At 37.0% G+C, this 17,592-nt stretch overlaps 5 protein-coding genes across 5 annotated transcripts; all 5 read right to left on the bottom strand.

Annotated features, from left to right (window-relative positions):
• Nucleotides 1-722: 722 nt before the first annotated feature.
• On the bottom strand, nucleotides 723-2,446 carry LOC101305971. The gene is made up of 6 exons (XM_004305972.1): nucleotides 2,441-2,446; nucleotides 2,238-2,339; nucleotides 2,072-2,110; nucleotides 1,945-1,962; nucleotides 1,520-1,719; nucleotides 723-1,355 (listed from the first exon to the last, which is right to left on the bottom strand). Exons 5-6 carry the CDS (start codon nucleotides 1,619-1,621, stop codon nucleotides 723-725), a joined length of 735 nt encoding a protein of 244 aa, XP_004306020.1. The 5' UTR covers nucleotides 1,622-1,719; nucleotides 1,945-1,962; nucleotides 2,072-2,110; nucleotides 2,238-2,339; nucleotides 2,441-2,446.
• Nucleotides 2,447-2,767: 321 nt separating this feature from the next.
• LOC101305687 lies at nucleotides 2,768-4,301 on the bottom strand. Its single transcript, XM_004305971.1, has 4 exons — nucleotides 4,153-4,301; nucleotides 3,712-4,050; nucleotides 3,491-3,568; nucleotides 2,768-3,330 (listed from the first exon to the last, which is right to left on the bottom strand). The coding sequence occupies exons 2-4, from the start codon at nucleotides 4,037-4,039 to the stop codon at nucleotides 2,768-2,770; spliced, it is 969 nt and encodes a 322-aa protein (XP_004306019.1). The 5' UTR covers nucleotides 4,040-4,050; nucleotides 4,153-4,301.
• A 2,745-nt stretch (nucleotides 4,302-7,046) lies between these two features.
• Nucleotides 7,047-10,281, bottom strand: LOC101305397 (KH domain-containing protein At4g18375-like). The gene is made up of 5 exons (XM_004305970.1): nucleotides 10,264-10,281; nucleotides 8,828-9,343; nucleotides 7,478-7,762; nucleotides 7,366-7,434; nucleotides 7,047-7,193 (listed from the first exon to the last, which is right to left on the bottom strand). The coding sequence occupies exons 1-5, from the start codon at nucleotides 10,279-10,281 to the stop codon at nucleotides 7,047-7,049; spliced, it is 1,035 nt and encodes a 344-aa protein (XP_004306018.1).
• Nucleotides 10,216-13,965, bottom strand: LOC101315069. Its single transcript, XM_004304083.1, has 8 exons — nucleotides 13,544-13,965; nucleotides 13,285-13,398; nucleotides 12,396-12,926; nucleotides 12,047-12,205; nucleotides 11,836-11,937; nucleotides 11,668-11,706; nucleotides 11,116-11,558; nucleotides 10,216-10,965 (listed from the first exon to the last, which is right to left on the bottom strand). The coding sequence occupies exons 1-8, from the start codon at nucleotides 13,863-13,865 to the stop codon at nucleotides 10,333-10,335; spliced, it is 2,343 nt and encodes a 780-aa protein (XP_004304131.1). The 5' UTR covers nucleotides 13,866-13,965; the 3' UTR covers nucleotides 10,216-10,332.
• Nucleotides 13,966-15,530: 1,565 nt separating this feature from the next.
• LOC101314773 (ankyrin repeat-containing protein At2g01680-like) lies at nucleotides 15,531-17,241 on the bottom strand. The gene is made up of 3 exons (XM_004304082.1): nucleotides 17,170-17,241; nucleotides 16,596-17,044; nucleotides 15,531-16,280 (listed from the first exon to the last, which is right to left on the bottom strand). The coding sequence occupies exons 1-3, from the start codon at nucleotides 17,210-17,212 to the stop codon at nucleotides 15,651-15,653; spliced, it is 1,122 nt and encodes a 373-aa protein (XP_004304130.1). The 5' UTR covers nucleotides 17,213-17,241; the 3' UTR covers nucleotides 15,531-15,650.
• Between the last annotated feature and the right edge of the window lie 351 nt (nucleotides 17,242-17,592).

Raw genomic sequence — 17,592 nt, 5'->3', positions numbered from 1 at the left:
GAAGGCCCAACTAAAGGCCCACTCAAACGAATGCCAAGAGAGGCTTCTTACTAATTTAGTAACTTTCTTTTACCTGGAGAAAAAGAAGACTATTTTCTTCATAGGTGGTTTATTTTGATGATTAGCAAAATAAGGGGTCTGTTTAGGTGAAGATCGAGGATTTTTCATAGGATTAGAATTTTATAGGATTTTTCAGTATTAGAATAGGTTAGAATATTGAAACATTTTCAATTTTTACGTAGCCTTGATAACCTGAATCGTCGTGTTTATGGTGGTACTTGTATTTGATAAGATTTGAAGTTAGTCATTTAAAAAAAAAAAAATTATTATTTGACGAAAACAGGATGTCTCTCCAATTTTATATAGCAACACCAAATCTAATCAAATTGATGATTAATCGAATTCAAACGGTCAAACCCACTTATTTAAAAGAGAATCGAGGTACTCAATGTCCTCAATGCTAGGAATAAATGAGGTCAAAACTAAATGTCACAGATATGTACATCAACAAACTGCTGCAACAATGAATCAGTATTCCAATTCTGCAGGTGTTCTGCCATAATGCAAATGGAACTGATCAGGTGATCATGACATAAAATTAACTGGGCACTTCAGGTGAGCATATAGATTATACACTAAAAAAGGAAGCTGTTAAGTACATTGTCCCTTTCATTACAAGCACTTCGTACATGGCAGCAATGAAACATAATCTTCATCAGACATTAGCAATCTAAGATTGTACTCCAATATTTTTCTAGATTTTTCTTGTCAAATATATTCGCCCCGTAAGTTGAAGCGAAGATCTCCACAAAGAAGGGAAATTGCATCCAGACAAATGAGGCGATTGGAACGCTAGAAAGTAATATAACTGGGATAATGATGCATAGTTTCCCATGAAGCATAATGTAAAGGGCAGCAGAAAAAGTAACCATCATGGTGGCAATGGAGAGAAAAAGAGTGAAAAGGCCCAATATCATCTTGGTCGGTAGAGATTGTAGGAAGTCATCTTCTTTGTAACGTGATGTGAGAATTCCTAAAAATATCATCACCGAAGTTGTAGAAGAAAACAATGATATAGCATCTGAGATAATGAATACCATGAACTCCTTTGCCTTTAAGAACATAGGTGCACTTGTATCTTCATTGTTTCCGCCAGGAACTGTAAATGCTGCCGCAAACATCATAGTGACAATAAGCGCACCTACAACTGTACATGAAGTTGCAGTTTCTTTCATTGACTTTTCTCCCTCCTTCATTAATTCTCTATGATATTTGGTAAATACCACACGCGGTGGCGCTTGATCCATATGATTTATAACTTCAAGTGACTCAAGCTCTGCCTGAGATTGCACCTCCTGCATTTCATCCCATGCATGGTAAAATTTGAACTTTCTTACACAACATGATGATACTGATAACTTATAATTTTCTTCTCTTTTAGCGAATTTATTTGTAACATATTGGTATTCCCAACCAAAAACAAAAAGACTAGCAAATTTGAAAATAGATAAATACTAACCTTAAACCATTGTCGTTCTCGCTGCAATTGTAAAGCTGCACCCCGTATACTGTCAACTCTAGTTTGGGCAAATGACGAAAAATTTCCGACTATATGTAGCATATTATTGTCAAACTTGTCTCTCCTCTGAAAAATCTCAATTCTTTTTATGCGATAATATACATACACGAGGCTATATATATTTTCTTGACGACAGTCAGCTGCAAATTGAAACAAGGTCATGTCTTGTTCATTAGTAATTTGGTAGATGTTTGGATTTGCACTACATATATGAGTGATGAACTCAATTTTTCCTTGTTCTACTGCTTGGAAAATGGCTGACCGAAGAAGGCTGTCATCTTGTATTTGAGTAACATCTTTATTTTTCATCACTTCACAAATGCAATGTAAAAATTCATGAACTTGGGCATGTACCAATTTCATACGTTGTATGCGACTGATTCCTACATTAACCATGAAGACAATATACAATTAACAACGTATATATAGATAATTTGGTAAGTAACACACAATTGAATGGGAAAATCATGGATGTGCGGTAACCTATCATACCCAAAAGTCCTCCGAAAAATCGTCTGAATAAACTGGTAACTGCAATGTAAAAATTCAAGAACAAATATGTGAACATATAGTTGTAACGAAATGAAGAGATGTCGAATAAAAGATCGATGGGGTTGAGCATATGTTGTTGTAGTCGTTGTGAATTAGGTAAACATACCCGAGTGAATGAGACACCTTTGATTACATTTGTGATTTTCTGGGTCATTAACGTTTATGGTACTGTTATCATCTATTTTCGGAGAAGGTGGTATGACTATACCTGTATCAGGATATGTGAAAACACAAAAATTTAGGCACCTTGGATGAGTAGTGGACAGAAGCTTAATAAAAAAGAAGAGAAAAATATGGTAGACTAGTTACGGTCATAAATCCATTGTTGCCAGAAGTTGTCCGGTTTCACTCAAAAATAAATGTTCCCATTTCATGCTCTCAACCAATCTATTCAAAGGATATTTTCCGGATAAGTCTTTAGTAATACCCAAACTTGGGTAGCGCTGGATTAAATCCCACGAAATATCTGTAATAAAGTCAAAAAAAGAAAATAAATATAACATGAGAAATATATAAACAAACTCTAGAAAAAATATATTTGTTGTAGGAAGACTACCAGACTGGCAGACTCACTAATTGCTAGGAGACATCAAATTAGTTATATATGATGAATTGATGATCGAGTAAGTGAAAATCTTACTTACCGAATCTTTTAAGAAGAAAAGCTTGAGAAATAATTTGGGCTGCTTGGTGAGCATTGAGAGTTTCGAGTGGAGTGACAGAATTCAGATACTTAACCACGTCAACACTGTACCATGTAGCTCCATGAGCCATGACAAGCGGGATCATATTGGTGGAAGGATCAACAATGCTAAGTAACTTCTTGTTCTTTTCAATCATGACTTTTACAGTTTCCAGTGCAACTGTATAAGGATTTTCAATAGCACAACAAATAGCTGTACGACCAGAAGGATCCAATATTTCTTCCAAGTCGTCCTCTGTCATTATTCGCACCAACTCATCTACAATAGTCGAATTATCGTTCATCATTGCGAAGTGAAGAGCTGGAATGTCGGATGATGGATGTCTTAGTTCTCTTATTGGGTGTGGATACTCTTTAAGAAACTCGAGGGCATCACCTTCGTTGTTACGCCTCCAATAATATTCCACACAATCGAAGAAATGTTGATAGGAGCCGCGGTCAAGATCATTGGTGGTGGAACTGGCATTGTTGTTGCATCCTGCCCAAATCGATTGCCCTACAGGTAAGTCATGTTTGCAATTGACATTTTATTTTTTGTTTTGTTATAGACTCTGACGTCATTCTCTCAAGGAAAAATATAAGCCTTCTGTCCCAATAAACAAATAAACTACTAGCACCGTGGGAAAAAAGTATAGGAGGGTCGATCGAGATGATACCTTCTATTACTGGTTCTGGTTTGAGGTCTTTTAGCTGTAGTTCACCATCCATTGGGGACTGATGCTCAGATCTCGCATCTGGACAATAATCAGAAAAAAGGATAATTTCTACCAAGTCTATATATGAATCAAGAAAAATGAAAATCCACTACCCGATAATGTGCGATGACAAATATTGAATATATGTTTTCCTTCATCGGTTTATTTTGAGATGTACGTACCTTCTGTTTTTGGTAGTCCAGCCGGCTTCAATTTCTTTTCCAAAGTATTCCAGGCAGCTTTAGCTGTGTCGATTCCCCGGATAAAAGGAAAGATATCTTCCCCGCAAGTAATATGAATAGCATGCAAAGCCTCTGCGTTCTTCTCACTCCAAGCCTCAAATTCGGCCTCACCATCTTCTACTCTAGGAGGTTCCATGGCGGATTCGACCACCTTCCAAAGACCCTTGGCCAGCAAATAGGTTTTGACCCGAAAACTCCAATCTTCATAGTTATTTGTGGTTAAAAGTTTAAGCACGATAGCACTGGAGAAGGCCGCCGTAGCTGCCATATGCTCTAGATCTGTCAAGAAGAAAAACACAAACATATGAAATGAGCTCAATTGCAGCTGCAAGGCGTAGTCAAGTTTTTGTATTTGTTGATCAGAGAAATATACAGTAGTACCTGTGGAAGTGGGAGAGCTGGTAAACGGTGGACTTGGGGTCTTGATTCTCTGATCTTATCCTCGATCGATCGTCAATTTACTTATCGGAAAGAAGAGACAAACTATGTTTCGGAAATCGATCTGTAGTTAGCTTCTGAGTTCTACGTGCAGGAAATGCAGTACCCTTACCTCTGATTTAAAGATAAAAGAATCGTGTTTTTTATTTTTATTTTTCATTTCCCATTTGCGTCAACGTTTGTATTAAAAGACTTGGCAAATTAAAGATTAAGAAGATTCATGCCAGTTGCCATCAGAGTTGTGATGTTCTACACGACGGTCGACGGGCTACCACATGGTAATTTGGGTCTGCATTTGACATTATTGTTTCTTGCTAACTTGGCAACTTATTTTCGGTTAACTATTCAATATATATGTTAACATATGATATATTACCACTTTTAAGACTCTTACTCAGTAATCACTGAGATGAGAACTTAGTTTACTAGCTCTTATCTAATGAGGACAATTCTTTACCTTACAAAGACTTTTTCTTAGTCACCACAGCCTCAAAATGAAATATATTAAAATGTAGTAGGACATGTATGAGTCATGTGTGTGTTTTTTTTAAAATAAAAAATAAAAGATATGTGAAATGTTACTATATATACCATATAGTTTTACCTTCTTCTTCTTCTTCTTTTCTTCAAGTGTGGAATATGTTCGTAAAGTAAATTGTCCTGGATTATAGGGTATGAGGTCTCTATCTGTTCAAGTGATGTACGTGGGAGGGTGAAATATTAGATTAGGATTAAGCAAGAATAAATGTTCATTCCCGGCCCCTCTCTGAAAATTCAATATATTCGAGTTCTCTGAAAATCTATTTAATAAAGATGGTCAACTGAAAGTTTTAGTTGTTATATATCACAGGCATCCGCGTGGAATGAATGTTAATTACTTAATTCTAGACTTATATACTGTTTCACAGAATCAAAGGTATGAAGGCCAAGTGAAGAATGAAAAGATTCGGGAGATTATGCGAGTTGTGATTAAACCAACATCAAACAAGTTCTTGTCCATCCAGTTTGAGATTTTGACGTACAAACCATATTTGCAGTTTTTGTTTTTGGGTCATTTTTCTTATTTGAAGGACTGCAAGATTCTTTTTTTATGCATCTCTCGCTCTTCATCATGTAGATATCAATTCAGGCTAACGCCCCACTTATATTAAGAAAATATAGCAAACTAATTTTCCAGTGCTCCCATTTGATATTGCATAAGGATGACTATGGAAATGGGACGTCAGTTTGCTCAAATTGAACAATAATATGGAGAGAGTTAGGTGTATGATCGAATATCATATGTTTTCAGATAGCAAATGAGTAGTTGATGGCAGCAATATAACACAAATGGGACGTCAGTTTTGTTTGAATTGAACAATAATTTACGAGTGTTAGGTTAATGAAAACATCATGTGCTAATTGTTTTCTGGTAGCGAATGAGTTGATGACATTTCACTTTGCTCTTGCTTGCAAAGTTTTGGACGGGAGGTCCAATTTAATATTTGCATGATAAGCTCTCGATTTCCGAGATAAAAGATTAGCAACAATTATAGGATGATTGAGCACCTTCGCGTGGTACTCCCCATCTGAGAGTAGAGAGATAAATTCGAGCATGGTTGAGCTCTCCCATATTCTTGCGATGTTACAGTCTTACAGAGAATGAAGGCGGGGGACGGCCCATTTTGGAAGTCATTGGCCCAACTTTTCTGAAGGCCCAAATTAAAGAAGCCCAACGCTTTCCCAGTTAATTGCAAAGAGCGACAGCTAATTTGATGATTAGCACTTAATTACGATGTTAATTTCTGTATTCAAATCCTGCAAAGCAAGCTCATCATATAATATAGTACCGACGTACGTACTCTGCTGCGGACATTGAACCAAAAGTGAACAGAATTGAAGTTGTACCTGGGATATGGTCCACCCCTGCAATACGAATAGGTACAAAGTAAATACTGATGGAGCAGCTCTGGAAAACAAGAGTGGCATAAGAGCTAGGGTTAGGACTTAATTAGGAGCTTTTATTCGATCGGAATGAGGTTTGGTCAATTGCTCTCCCAGTTAGGGGTTGTTTCTGTCCTTTTGCAGCTGAACTTTTGCTCTTGAGGCCACTCTTCTTCCTATATATGGATACCGAATATAATTAACAACAAATTTTGTTGTCCACTGCTTTGAAGATGTAGTTCGCCTAGCTACTTCTGAATTTTGTTGGTCTGAGACTCTGAGAGGGTAACTTGGTAGAAGATATCAAGACTCTCATGCACGTTTGCGGTAGCGATGGATAAAGTCATTTCCAACCTAGCTCATGGTTTAGCTGAATTGGTTTTGTATGAAATGATAGCTTGTTTCAGTTATATATTATTCGGGAAGCTAGCTGCAGGAACATAATGTCTGGTGAAGTAGATTCAATCCGACTTAATTGTAAGATGCACTTGATCATTGGGTCATCGATCACCCCAGTAATTAACTAACTCGAATCATACACAAAGATCACCCCAGTAATTGACTAGAATGAGTAGAATCAAACACAAATCACAGTTTAGACTTTATTACAACATCAAACAACTGAAACAAGCACAACGTCTTTTTTCTTACAAGCTTCTTCAAAATAGCAAATCCAAAGCTAAACGTATCGAATAACATTCGACAACTCTAATAACGTACGTACTTTCCCAATGATCAGTTTCACATGCTCTTTCTCGTTCAATACTTTTTTTATATAAGTCGAATAAAACAGTGAAAGGACGCAATAGCATCACCTGCACAAGCTCTTCATCTTCAGCTGCACACTTAGGCCTATCATCTTTCGAGTACACACGAATATCTGCCTGGGTTCTCCTTCTCATCTCATTAATAACCTATCCTCCTTGTCCAAGGATGCAGCCAACTTTACTCGATGGAACAAGAAGCCTAGTTGTGATCGTACCTTTATCAGATAATTCACTTGCTTTGTTTTGAAGCTGAAGATTTGCCTCAATTGTTTGTGACCTTGGACTCCGCAGCACCTGAAAGAGTATCAGCAAGGTGATCTACCGCTAGCATATAATGTGGCATATAAATCCACCAAGAAACAGTTGATGAGTAGGTTTTCCATGTGAGGTCCAATATGAAAATAAGCTAGACATACGGATATGGTTTTGTATTAAAAATCTGCATACCTCAAAAGCAGAGACATGCCTGAACATGAATATTGGCTCCTGTTTCCTCTTGTAACTGTTTCACATTAAAACCCCCCTTGCCAATAACCTGAACACAAAATCTTTATAAAAAACTCAGCTGAAACTTCAACCCCATGCCCCGCAGGATCACGATCAAAATCTCCTCGACCATATCCAGAGGAATGATTTTCATATTCTCCTATCCATGACATTGGTGGCATACCGTGGGAAGGTTCCCTATAAGGCCACATTGGATTGCCAGGTGGGAACATATTTGGGGCTCCTCGCAGATGAAACCCCTGACCCCCAAAAGGTATAGCCAATCCCAAAGGAGGTTTGTCCTTGCGTGGATTCTTATGCAATAGAGTAGACACTTCATAAAGTGCTCTTTTTGCCACGTCTGGTTTTCCAGATATCTGCAAAAGATGTTCAAGTTAGTAAGGATGTTAGAAAACAAACAGATAGATAACTTCAGAAAATATTCCTTGAAGCATATTTGAAGTTACAGCAACAAAGCTACCAGGGATCGCACCAAAATCAATTCAATATCGTTTAACTTGTAAAAATAGAAATTTAAAACCGTCTTCAACACCCAGAAAAAGAGGAAGTAGACAAATGATCTTGTTAAACCTTTTATACCTACCTAGACAGAAATTCTAAAACTTGCCGGTGGTTGTACTATAGGTATTAACAAACCCAAAAATTATACCTAAAGTACATTGAAGAAATAATGCCATACCTCATACTAAACAAAAGGTATCCCATGCATGATTGGAAAAAACATATATAAACAGTAAAAACACATGCCATATCCGTTGCTTAGCATCAAGATTCAAGAGACAAAAGAAAACCCTCCCACCTATAAGCTAGTTACTCTAGAAGCAAAGACAATGCTTTACAAGGCATTTTAATGCCCATAACCAACACAATCCTTCACACAGGAACCAATAGTTAAACTCATATAACTAAATTTGGAATATAAGTTGAACTAAATTTGTTGTCATTTGTCATACGTTGAAAAGTGGGCAAGGAAGCAAACAATAAAAAAGAAAGAATTAAATTCAGTTTACCCCCATGAGGTTCGGGAGTAACTTCATGTTAATCCCTATACTTTCAATTTCATCAATTTACCCCTCAAACTTTTGAATTTTCCTCAAGCGTGACCAAATGTCCTATATTCTGTCTAAATCGAACGTTAACTGCTGATAATTTTAACCTTAACTGTGAGGCCAATATTTAGAATTTGGACAAATCGGACCTTATATGTCAAAATCATACCTTATATGTCCAAATCGGACCTTAACTGCTGATAATTAAAGGTCAATTCAAACGGAATATGAGAATTTAGGCACGGCAGACAGAAATTGAAGAGTTCAAGGGGTAAACTGATGAAAATAAAAGTGTAGGGACTAACATGAAGTCACCCCTAAACCATAAGAGGGTAAACTGAATTTAATTCAAAAAGAAAAGAGTAACTGCACCAATTCATCAGTATCCAGTGCACAAGTAGGAAGCTGATCTGCATGAAGAACACGAATGTTTGCACGTGTCTCACTTCGCAATCTTTTTATAACTTCCCCACGCTTTCCTAGCAGACATCCTACCAAGTTGTTTGGAACTAGAAGTCTTGTGACAACAATATTCTCGTTATCATCATCAAATGTAACCCCATTATAGAGATCTTCCTCCACAATCCTATCATGAACTTTCAACAGTGCATCTTGGGCAGCACAGTGTGGCTCCAAGGGCTTCTGTTCATCAGCCTTATGTGAATCTTCATCACTATTTTGTTTCCTCGAAATTTTGGTTGGCGGACTAAATATAATAATTACTCTCTCATCTGAGCCAGGAACAGAATCAGAAACTGTAATCTTGGACCGGGTCTCTTCTCTCAGGGACTTGATTATGCCACCACCTTTCCCAATTACACCACCAATTTTTTTAGAGGGGCAAAGTATACGATACAGAGTCTCAAGGGACAGAGTATTTCCTGAAGACTGTTCGCGGTTTCAATAACCAAACCATAAACAGCTCAAAAACACAGAAATATATGAGAGACCTGAACAGAGCCAAGCTAGCTCAAGCCTCGCAGGAAATCAAAGCTGCGTAATTTTGCGTAGGAATTAAAGAAAACAAAGAATTGCGGCGGAGGATTTGGAATGTTCGGTTTGATCGTGGACGGTGATCGGAGAATTTAAATGAAATAGATCAGTGAGAGCGATTAGGGTGCGAGGAAGGAGAAGGAGAAGGTGTTTTTCTAGAATTACAGAAGGCCCAACTAGAGGCCCGCTCAAACGAATGCCAAGAGAGGCTTCTTACTAATTTAGTAACTTTCTTTTACCTGGAGAAAAGACTATTTACTTCATAGGTGGTTTATTTTGATGATTAACAAATTAAGGGGTCTGTTTAGGTAAAGATCGAGGAGTATGAACTGAGCTTAATCATAGAAATTTCAGTATTAAAATAGGTCAGAATATTGAAACATGTCGATTTTTACATAGTCCTCATAAACTGAATTGTCGTATTTATAGTGGTATTTATATTTGAAGTATATCCTACTAAAAAAAAAAATTTCTTATTTAACAAAAACATGATGTCTCCCCAATTTTGTATAGCAACAACAAATCTAATCAAATTTAATGATTAATCGAACTCAAATGGTCAAACCCACTTATTGAAAAGAGAACTACTCGAGCTATAGCTATAAAAGTCAGATGAGATGAAAGCAAGTGTTTTCTGTAGGAATAAATGAGGTCAAATCTCAATGTCACAGATATGTACATCAATAAACTGCTGCAACAATGAATCAATATTCCAATTCTGCAGGTGTTATGCCATAATGCAAACGGAACTGATCAGGTGATCTGGTGAGCATATAGATAATAGCATATACACTATAAAATAGGAAGCAGTGTACATTGTTCCAAGCTTCCATTACAAGCACTTCTTACATAGCAGCAAAATGAAACATAATCTTCATCAGACATTAGCAATCTAAGATTGTTTCCCAAGTTTTTTCTAGATTTTTCTTATCAAATATATCCGCCCCGTAAGTGGAAACGAAGATCTCCACAAAGAAGGGAAATTGCATCCAGACAAATGAGGCGATTGGAACGCTAGAAAGTAATATAACTGGGATAATGATGCATAGTTTCCCATGAAGCATAATGTAAAGGGCAGCAGAAAAAGTAATCATCATGGTTGCGATGGAGAGAAAAAGTGTGAAAAGGCCCAATATCATCTTGGTCGGTAGAGATTTTAGGAAGTCATCTTCTTTGTAACGTGATGTGAGAATTCCTAAAAATATCATCACCGAAGTAGTAGAAGAAAACAATGATATTGCATCTGAGACAATGAATACCATGAACTCCTTTGCCTTTAAGAACATAGGTGCACCTGTATCTTCATTGTTTCCGCCAGGAACTGTAAATGCTGCAGCAAACATCATAGTGACAACAAGAGCACCTACAACTGTACATGAAGTTGCAGTTTCTTTCATCGACTTTTCTCCCTCCTTCATTAATTCTCTATGATATTTGGTAAATACCACACGCGGCGGCGCTTGATCCGTATGATTTATAACTTCAAGCGACTCAAGCTCTGCCTGAGATTGCACCTCCTGCATGGTAAAATTTGAACTTTCTTACACGACATGATGATACTAATAACTTATGATTTTCTTCTCTTTTAGCGAATTTATTTGTAACATATTGGTATTCCCAACCCAAAAAAAAAAGACCAGCAAATTTAAAAATAGATAAATACTAACCTTAAACCATTGTCGTTCTCGCTGCAATTGTAAAGCTGCACCCCGTATATTGTCCACTTTAGTTTGGGCAAATGACGAAAAATTTCCGACTATATGTAGCATATTATTGTCAAACTTGTCTCTCCTCCGAAAAATCTCAATTTTGTCTCTGTAATAATATACATACACGAGGCTATATATCTTTTCTTGACGACAATCAGCCGCAAATTGAAACAAGGTCATGTCTTGTTCATTAGTAATTCGGTATATGTTTGGATTTGCACTACATATATGAGTGATGAACTCAGCTTTTCCTTGTTCTACTGCTCGGAAAATGGCTGACCGAAGAAGGCTATCATCTTGTATTTGAGTAACATCTTTATTTTTCATCACTTCACACATGCAATGTAAAAATTCATGAACTTGGGCATGTACCAATTTCATACGTTGTATGCGACTGATTCCTACATTAACCATGAAGACAATATACAATTAACAACGTATATATAGATAATTTGGTAAGTAACACACAATTAAATGGGAAAATCATGGATGTGCGGTAACCTATCATACCCAAAAGTCCTCCGAAAAATCGTCTGAATAAACTGGTAACTGCAAATGTAAAAATTCAAGGAACAAATATGTGAACATATAGTTGTAACGACATGAAGAGATATCGAATAAAAGATCGATGGCAATGAGCATATGTTGTTGTACTCGTTGTGAATTAGGTAAACATACCCGAGTGAATGAGACACCTTTGATTACATTTGTGATTTTCTGGGTCATTAACGTTTATGGTACTGATATCATCTATTTTTGGAGAAGGTGGTATGACTATACCTGTATCAAGATATATATGTGAAAACACAAAAATTTAGGCACCTTGGATATATGAGTAGTGGACAGAAGCTTAATCAAAAAGAAGAGAAAAATATGGTAGACTAGTTACGGTCATAAATCCATTGTTCCCAGAAGTTGAGTCCGCTTTCACTCAAAAATAAATGTTCCCATTTCATGCTCTCAGCCAATCTATTCAAAGGATATTTTCCGGACAAGTCTTTAGTAATACCCAAACTTGGGTAGCACTGGATTAAATCCCACGAAATATCTATAATAAAGTCAAAAAAGAAAATAAATATAACATGAGAAAGATATAAACACACTCTAGAAAAAAATATGTTTGTTGTAGAAATTAAGACTACCAGACTGGCAGACTCACTAATTGCTAGGAGACATCAAATTAGTTATATATGATGAAATGATGAATTGATGATCGAGTAAGTGAAAATCTTACTTACCGAATCTTTTAAGAACAAAAGCTTGAGAAATAATTTGGGCTGCTTGGTGAGCATTGAGAGTTTCGAGCGGAGTGACAGAATGCAGATACTTAACCACGTCAACTCTGTACCATTTTACTCCATGAGCAATGACAAGCGGAATCATATTGGTGGAAGGATCAACAATGCTAAGTAACTTCTTGTTCTTTTCAATCATGAGTTTTACAGTTTCCAGTGTAGCTAGATTTTCAATAGCACAACAAATAGCTGTACGACCAGAAGGATCCAGTATTTCTTCCAAGTCTTCCTCTGTCATTAATCGCACCAACTCTTTTACAATAATCAAATTACCCTCAGAGGCTGCAAAGTGAAGAGCTGGAAAGTTGGATGATGGATGTCTTAGTTCTCTTATTGGGTGTGGATATTGTTTAAGAAACTCGAGTGCTTCACTTTCGTTGTTACCCCTCCAATAATATTCCACACAATCAAAGAAATGTTGATAGGAGCCGCGGTCAAGATCATTGGTGGTGGAACTGGCATTGTTGTTGCATCCTGCCGAAATTGATTGCCCTTCCAGGTAAGTCATGTTTGCAATTGACATTTTATTTGGGATGTGAAATCCACACACTTTAAATTGTAATTTACACATCAACTTTTTATTTTAGTAATTATTCTCATATGAAGACAAAATTTAAGTCATCAAAGACAAAATTTAAGTTACTAAAAATAGAAAATAGGTGTGTGCATTACAATTTAGAATGTGTGAATTTCACTTCCTTTTTATTTTTATTTTGTTATAAAGACTCTGACGTCATTCTCTCAAGGAACCAAAAAAGCCTTCTGTCCAAATAAACAAATAAACTACGAGCACCGTGGGAAAGAAGTATAGGAGGGTCGATCGAGATGATACCTTCTACAACTATAGGAGGGTCGATCGAGATGATACCTTCTACTACTGGTTCTGGTTTGAGGTCTTTTAGCTGTAGCTCACCATCCATTGGGGACTGATGCTCAGATCTCGCATCTGGACAATAATCAGAAAAAAGGATAATTTCCACCAAGTCTATAAATGAATCAAGAAAAATGAAAATCCACTACCTGATAATGTACGATGACAAATACAGACCCTATATGTTTTCCTTGATCGGTTTATTCTGAGATGTACGTACCTTCTCTTTTTGGTAGTCCAGCGGGCTTCAATTTCTTTTCCAAAGTATTCCAGGCAGCTTTAGCTGTGTCGATGCCCCGGATAAAAGGAAAGATATCTTCCCCGCAAGTAATATGAATAGCATGCAAAGCCTCTGCATTGTTCTTACTCCAAGCTTCAAAATCGGCCTCATCACCATCAGAAGGTTCCATGGCGGATTCGACCACCTTCCAAAGACCCTTGGCCAGCAAATAGGTTCTGACCCGAAAACTCCAATCTTCATAGTTATTTGTGGTTAAAACTTTAAGGACGATAGCACTGGGGACGGCCACCGTAGCTGCCATATGCTCTCGATCTGTCAAGAAGAAAACACAAACAATTGAGATGAGTTAAGTAGCAGTTGCAGGCGTAATAGAGATTCTGTGTATGTAGATCAGAGAAATGCAGTAGTACCTCTGGAAGTGGGAAAGTGAGTAAGTTGTGGATGGGGTTCTTGATTCTCTGATTTTATTTATCCTCCATCGTCAACTTACCTTTCTAAAGTTTCAAAGAAGTCCGGCCCACCTCGCTCAATTATTACCGGTCATGTCTGCCAATATTGCCAACTTTGTCTAGCTCCTTCGCCTTCTTTTGTAATTATGCAGTCGAGGAAAAATAAATGGAAGCCCATCCTAGTCCAATTCACCTGGAGAGAACGAAAAATAGGACTAATCCTACCGAGAATTGAAATTGAAAGCAGATTAATTTTCAAGGTCAATAACACTAACTAAGATTAAAAAAAAAAAAAAAAAAAAAAAAACTGGTAATATTCAGTAATTGCGAAACTGAAAGGCAAAAAATTACAACATTGTGATTGGATCACGAACCTTGCTAAATAAAAGGTCACAGGCTCTGGTTCGAGCGCACGAGCCCAAACGATATGCAGCTCAAAAACACAGAAATGAGAGAAAAAGGACCTAAACAGAGCTCTGTGTACGAAATCGAAGTTGCGCAATTTTGCGTGAAGAAAACAAAGAATGCAGAAGAGGATTTGGAATCTTTGGCAAATTAAAAGAGGAGAAGATTCGATCGTGGATGGTGATCGGAGAATCGAGAGGGGATAGGTCATTGAGAATGATTAGGGTTCGGTGAAAGCGAAGTAGAAGGTTGAACGTACCAGTGATGATCCAGTGGTGCTCCACATCTGCGAGCAGACAGAAATTCCAGAGCGTAATCGAGCTCTCGTAGACGAAAGATGGCGGAGAACGGCCCATTTTGGAAGTAATAGGCCCATTTGTACGTGTTTATTGGATGACGGCAGGCCCAAGGTCCACTCAAGCAAATGCAAAATGCCACACTGATTTGGAACATTGTTTTATAAAGACGACTTTCCTTCATTTTTGATGATTAGCAAAATAAATGGTCTGTTTAGGTGAAGATCCTGGAACAGGTCGAGACTTTTCAGTGCTACGGGATGACCATTTAGTGGTCTGACGTGATTCTATTTTTTAATTTAATATTGACACGTGAATGTTATCAACTAAAATCACTTAAACGGTCGATAACACAACAAATGACAGTACGACTAGATGAATCTAATATTTCTTCCAAATCTTCCTCTTTCATTAATCGCACCCGTTCCTTTACAATAACCAAATTATCTCTCAAGACTGCGAAGTGAAGAGCTGGAATGTCGGATGATGGATGCCTTAGTCCTCTTATAAGGTGTGGATTTTGTTTAAGAAACTCGAGTGCATCACTTGTGTTACGACTATCCCTCCTATGACATTCCACACAATGGCGTAAATGTTGATAGAAACTGCGGTCAAGATCGTTGGCGGTGGAACCGGCATTGTTGCTGTGTCCTGCGAAGTTCTCATAGGGTTTTCTATTAACATGATTTAATAATTAGCACTTAATTACAATGTTAATTGCTGTATGCAAATCAAGTAAATGTTAACATGCAAAGCAAGGTCATCACATTATATAATTGAAGTCATCCATCACCCCAGTAATTGACTAACTCAAATCAAACACAACTTGGAGTTGGGATTTTATTACAACATCAAACAAGCACAACGTCTTTTTTTTCTTACAAGCTTCTTCAAAATGGCAAATCCAAAGCTAAACGTATCAAATAACATCAGACTCTAACGCACTAATTTGCCAACGTTTAATTTCACATGCACTTTCTTGTCGAATAATCTTCTTATATAAGTTGAATAAAAGATCTCCACAAGAAAGGGAAATTGCATCCATATAAATGAGGCAATTGGAATACCAGCAAGTAGAGTTGTAGGAAGAGCGATCCATGTGTCTGATGGCAGGATAATAAAAAGGGCAGAGGCGAAAACAATTACCATGGCGGCAACAGAGAGAAAAAGGGTCAGAAGTCCCAATATCATTTTTCGAGGCAAAGAACTGAGGAAATCATCTTCTGCATAACGTGAAGTGAGGATTCCCAGAAATAGCACGACTGAAGTAGTGGAAGTAAAGAGTGATATTGCGTCTGCAATTATAAAAACCCTGAATGCCCTTCTATATAGGAGTGGCGGAGTACTATTATCTTTCAGAGGAGTAGGAAGTGTGAATGCAACAGCAAACATCATGGTAACAATGAGAGCACCTACAACTGTACAAGATGTTGCTGTGTCTTTCATCGACTTTTCTCCTTCTTTCACCAATTCTGTATGGTTCTTGGAGAAAAATTCACGCGGTGTCATATCAAGAGTATCGTTTTCGGCTTCAAGATCCTCCGGACTAGCCATGCGCTCCAACTCCTATACAGCCATAAGTACAACACCAGTTAGCTAGCTTTATTACAGTTGTGACTTTATCTTTGAGATAAAAGAAAAAAAAAGTAATCCTAAATAATTTCTATCTGCCAATTCGTACCAATTCCTAGCTACCTTCTTTTTTAGGATTGTTTCAAGTAAATTTTATTTATCTAATGAAAAAATCATCCTAAATGATTTCATCTGCTGATAATTTTCATCTTCACAAGAAATAATGGAAAGATTTGCTGTAAGGTTGTTGTATGAGGCTATATATCAAGTAAATATATTAGTTGGTAGATAGTTACAGGTCAATCTAACCTTGAACCATTGTAACTCATTTTGCATTTGCAAAGCCGCACCACGGATACGATTGGTTTGTGAAGATGGCGATGAAATTCCCATCATATGTAGCATATTGTTATCATCACCATCTTTCATACTCATACAAGCTTTTCTGTTGTCTTGGTTAAACCCATGTATAAGATTAAAAACTTCTGCTTGACGACACTCGACTGCAACTTGAAATAGGTTTTGGCCCTTTTTATTTTTGATTTGTGCCAAATATGGATTTACTTTTAATATTTCAGTAAGAAACTCAACAAGCCCTCTTTCTGCTGCTTGGAACATAGCTGCTTCCACGAATTCAGCTTGCTTATTATCCTCCCACAGTTCTTTCTTCTTTTCTCTCGTTAATACTTTACACATGCAAACTAAGATTTCATGGACACGGAAATGGTTCACTTTCATTTCATAGATACGACTGATCCCTGGGTTTGACATTGAAAGCATGCAATATGAAATTTTAGCATCATATATAATCATATAATTATATGAATATGTTGGCCAAAAAAAAAAAACGAAGCAAAAAGTCACAAGCGTCAGTGTGGCATACCAAAAATCTTGCAGAAATTCTCCATTATTGATCCTTGAAACATGGCTGGAACATTCCAAATCCAACCTGTACAACAGCTCTTGAAATAATCTGTTAATTTCATATACATACAGTACGTAGCCCTATCATTATTTACTACGATATTTCTGATACACACATACATACATATATATATAGTCATTCTCTGCTACACACGTTCGTATTTATTCTTACGGTGCAGATTTCCATTTTAGACTCACTTTTCCATCGAATTTTCACATCTCCACCGTCTAGTCTTTAGATACTAATATATAGATCATCTCTGCAAAAGTTTAGCCAATTTAGTTATCATTAAGGCACTCAAAAACTGCGTTTTTCTATTATAAACATAAACGGTTCAAGTTTGACATAATTATGTTCATCCATTGGTTTAATCTAAGTTTG

Source organism: Fragaria vesca, linkage group LG6 (genome assembly GCF_000184155.1).
Source record: "Fragaria vesca subsp. vesca linkage group LG6, FraVesHawaii_1.0, whole genome shotgun sequence".
In the NCBI taxonomy this organism is placed as follows: domain Eukaryota; kingdom Viridiplantae; phylum Streptophyta; class Magnoliopsida; order Rosales; family Rosaceae; genus Fragaria; species Fragaria vesca.
This window is presented reverse-complemented; position numbering and strand designations above follow the sequence as displayed.

Bases quoted from the DNA above. Each gene is read 5' to 3' on its own strand.
- LOC101305971 (XM_004305972.1), bottom strand. From the start codon at position 1,621: ATGCTACATATAGTCGGAAATTTTTCGTCATTTGCCCAAACTAGAGTT. The intron at 1,356-1,519 runs GTTAGTATTTAT...GATGAAATGCAG, and splicing joins GAGAACGACAATGGTTTAAG to GAGGTGCAATCTCAGGCAGA.
- LOC101305687 (XM_004305971.1), bottom strand. From the start codon at position 4,039: ATGGCAGCTACGGCGGCCTTCTCCAGTGCTATCGTGCTTAAACTTTTA. The intron at 3,569-3,711 runs GTACGTACATCT...ATTATTGTCCAG, and splicing joins TGGACTACCAAAAACAGAAG to ATGCGAGATCTGAGCATCAG. The intron at 3,331-3,490 runs GTATCATCTCGA...ACTTACCTGTAG, and splicing joins ACCAGAACCAGTAATAGAAG to GGCAATCGATTTGGGCAGGA.
- LOC101305397 (XM_004305970.1), bottom strand. The intron at 7,763-8,827 runs GTGCAGTTACTC...CATCTTTTGCAG, and splicing joins CACTGGATACTGATGAATTG to ATATCTGGAAAACCAGACGT. The intron at 7,194-7,365 runs GCATGTCTCTGC...ATACTCTTTCAG, and splicing joins GAGCCAATATTCATGTTCAG to GTGCTGCGGAGTCCAAGGTC.
- LOC101315069 (XM_004304083.1), bottom strand. From the start codon at position 13,865: ATGGCAGCTACGGTGGCCGTCCCCAGTGCTATCGTCCTTAAAGTTTTA. The intron at 13,399-13,543 runs GTACGTACATCT...ATTATTGTCCAG, and splicing joins TGGACTACCAAAAAGAGAAG to ATGCGAGATCTGAGCATCAG. The intron at 11,938-12,046 runs GTAACTAGTCTA...ATCTTGATACAG, and splicing joins GGAACAATGGATTTATGACC to GTATAGTCATACCACCTTCT.
- LOC101314773 (XM_004304082.1), bottom strand. From the start codon at position 17,212: ATGTTTCAAGGATCAATAATGGAGAATTTCTGCAAGATTTTTG. The intron at 17,045-17,169 runs GTATGCCACACT...TGTCAAACCCAG, and splicing joins GAATTTCTGCAAGATTTTTG to GGATCAGTCGTATCTATGAA. The intron at 16,281-16,595 runs GTTAGATTGACC...ATGGCTGTATAG, and splicing joins ATGAGTTACAATGGTTCAAG to GAGTTGGAGCGCATGGCTAG.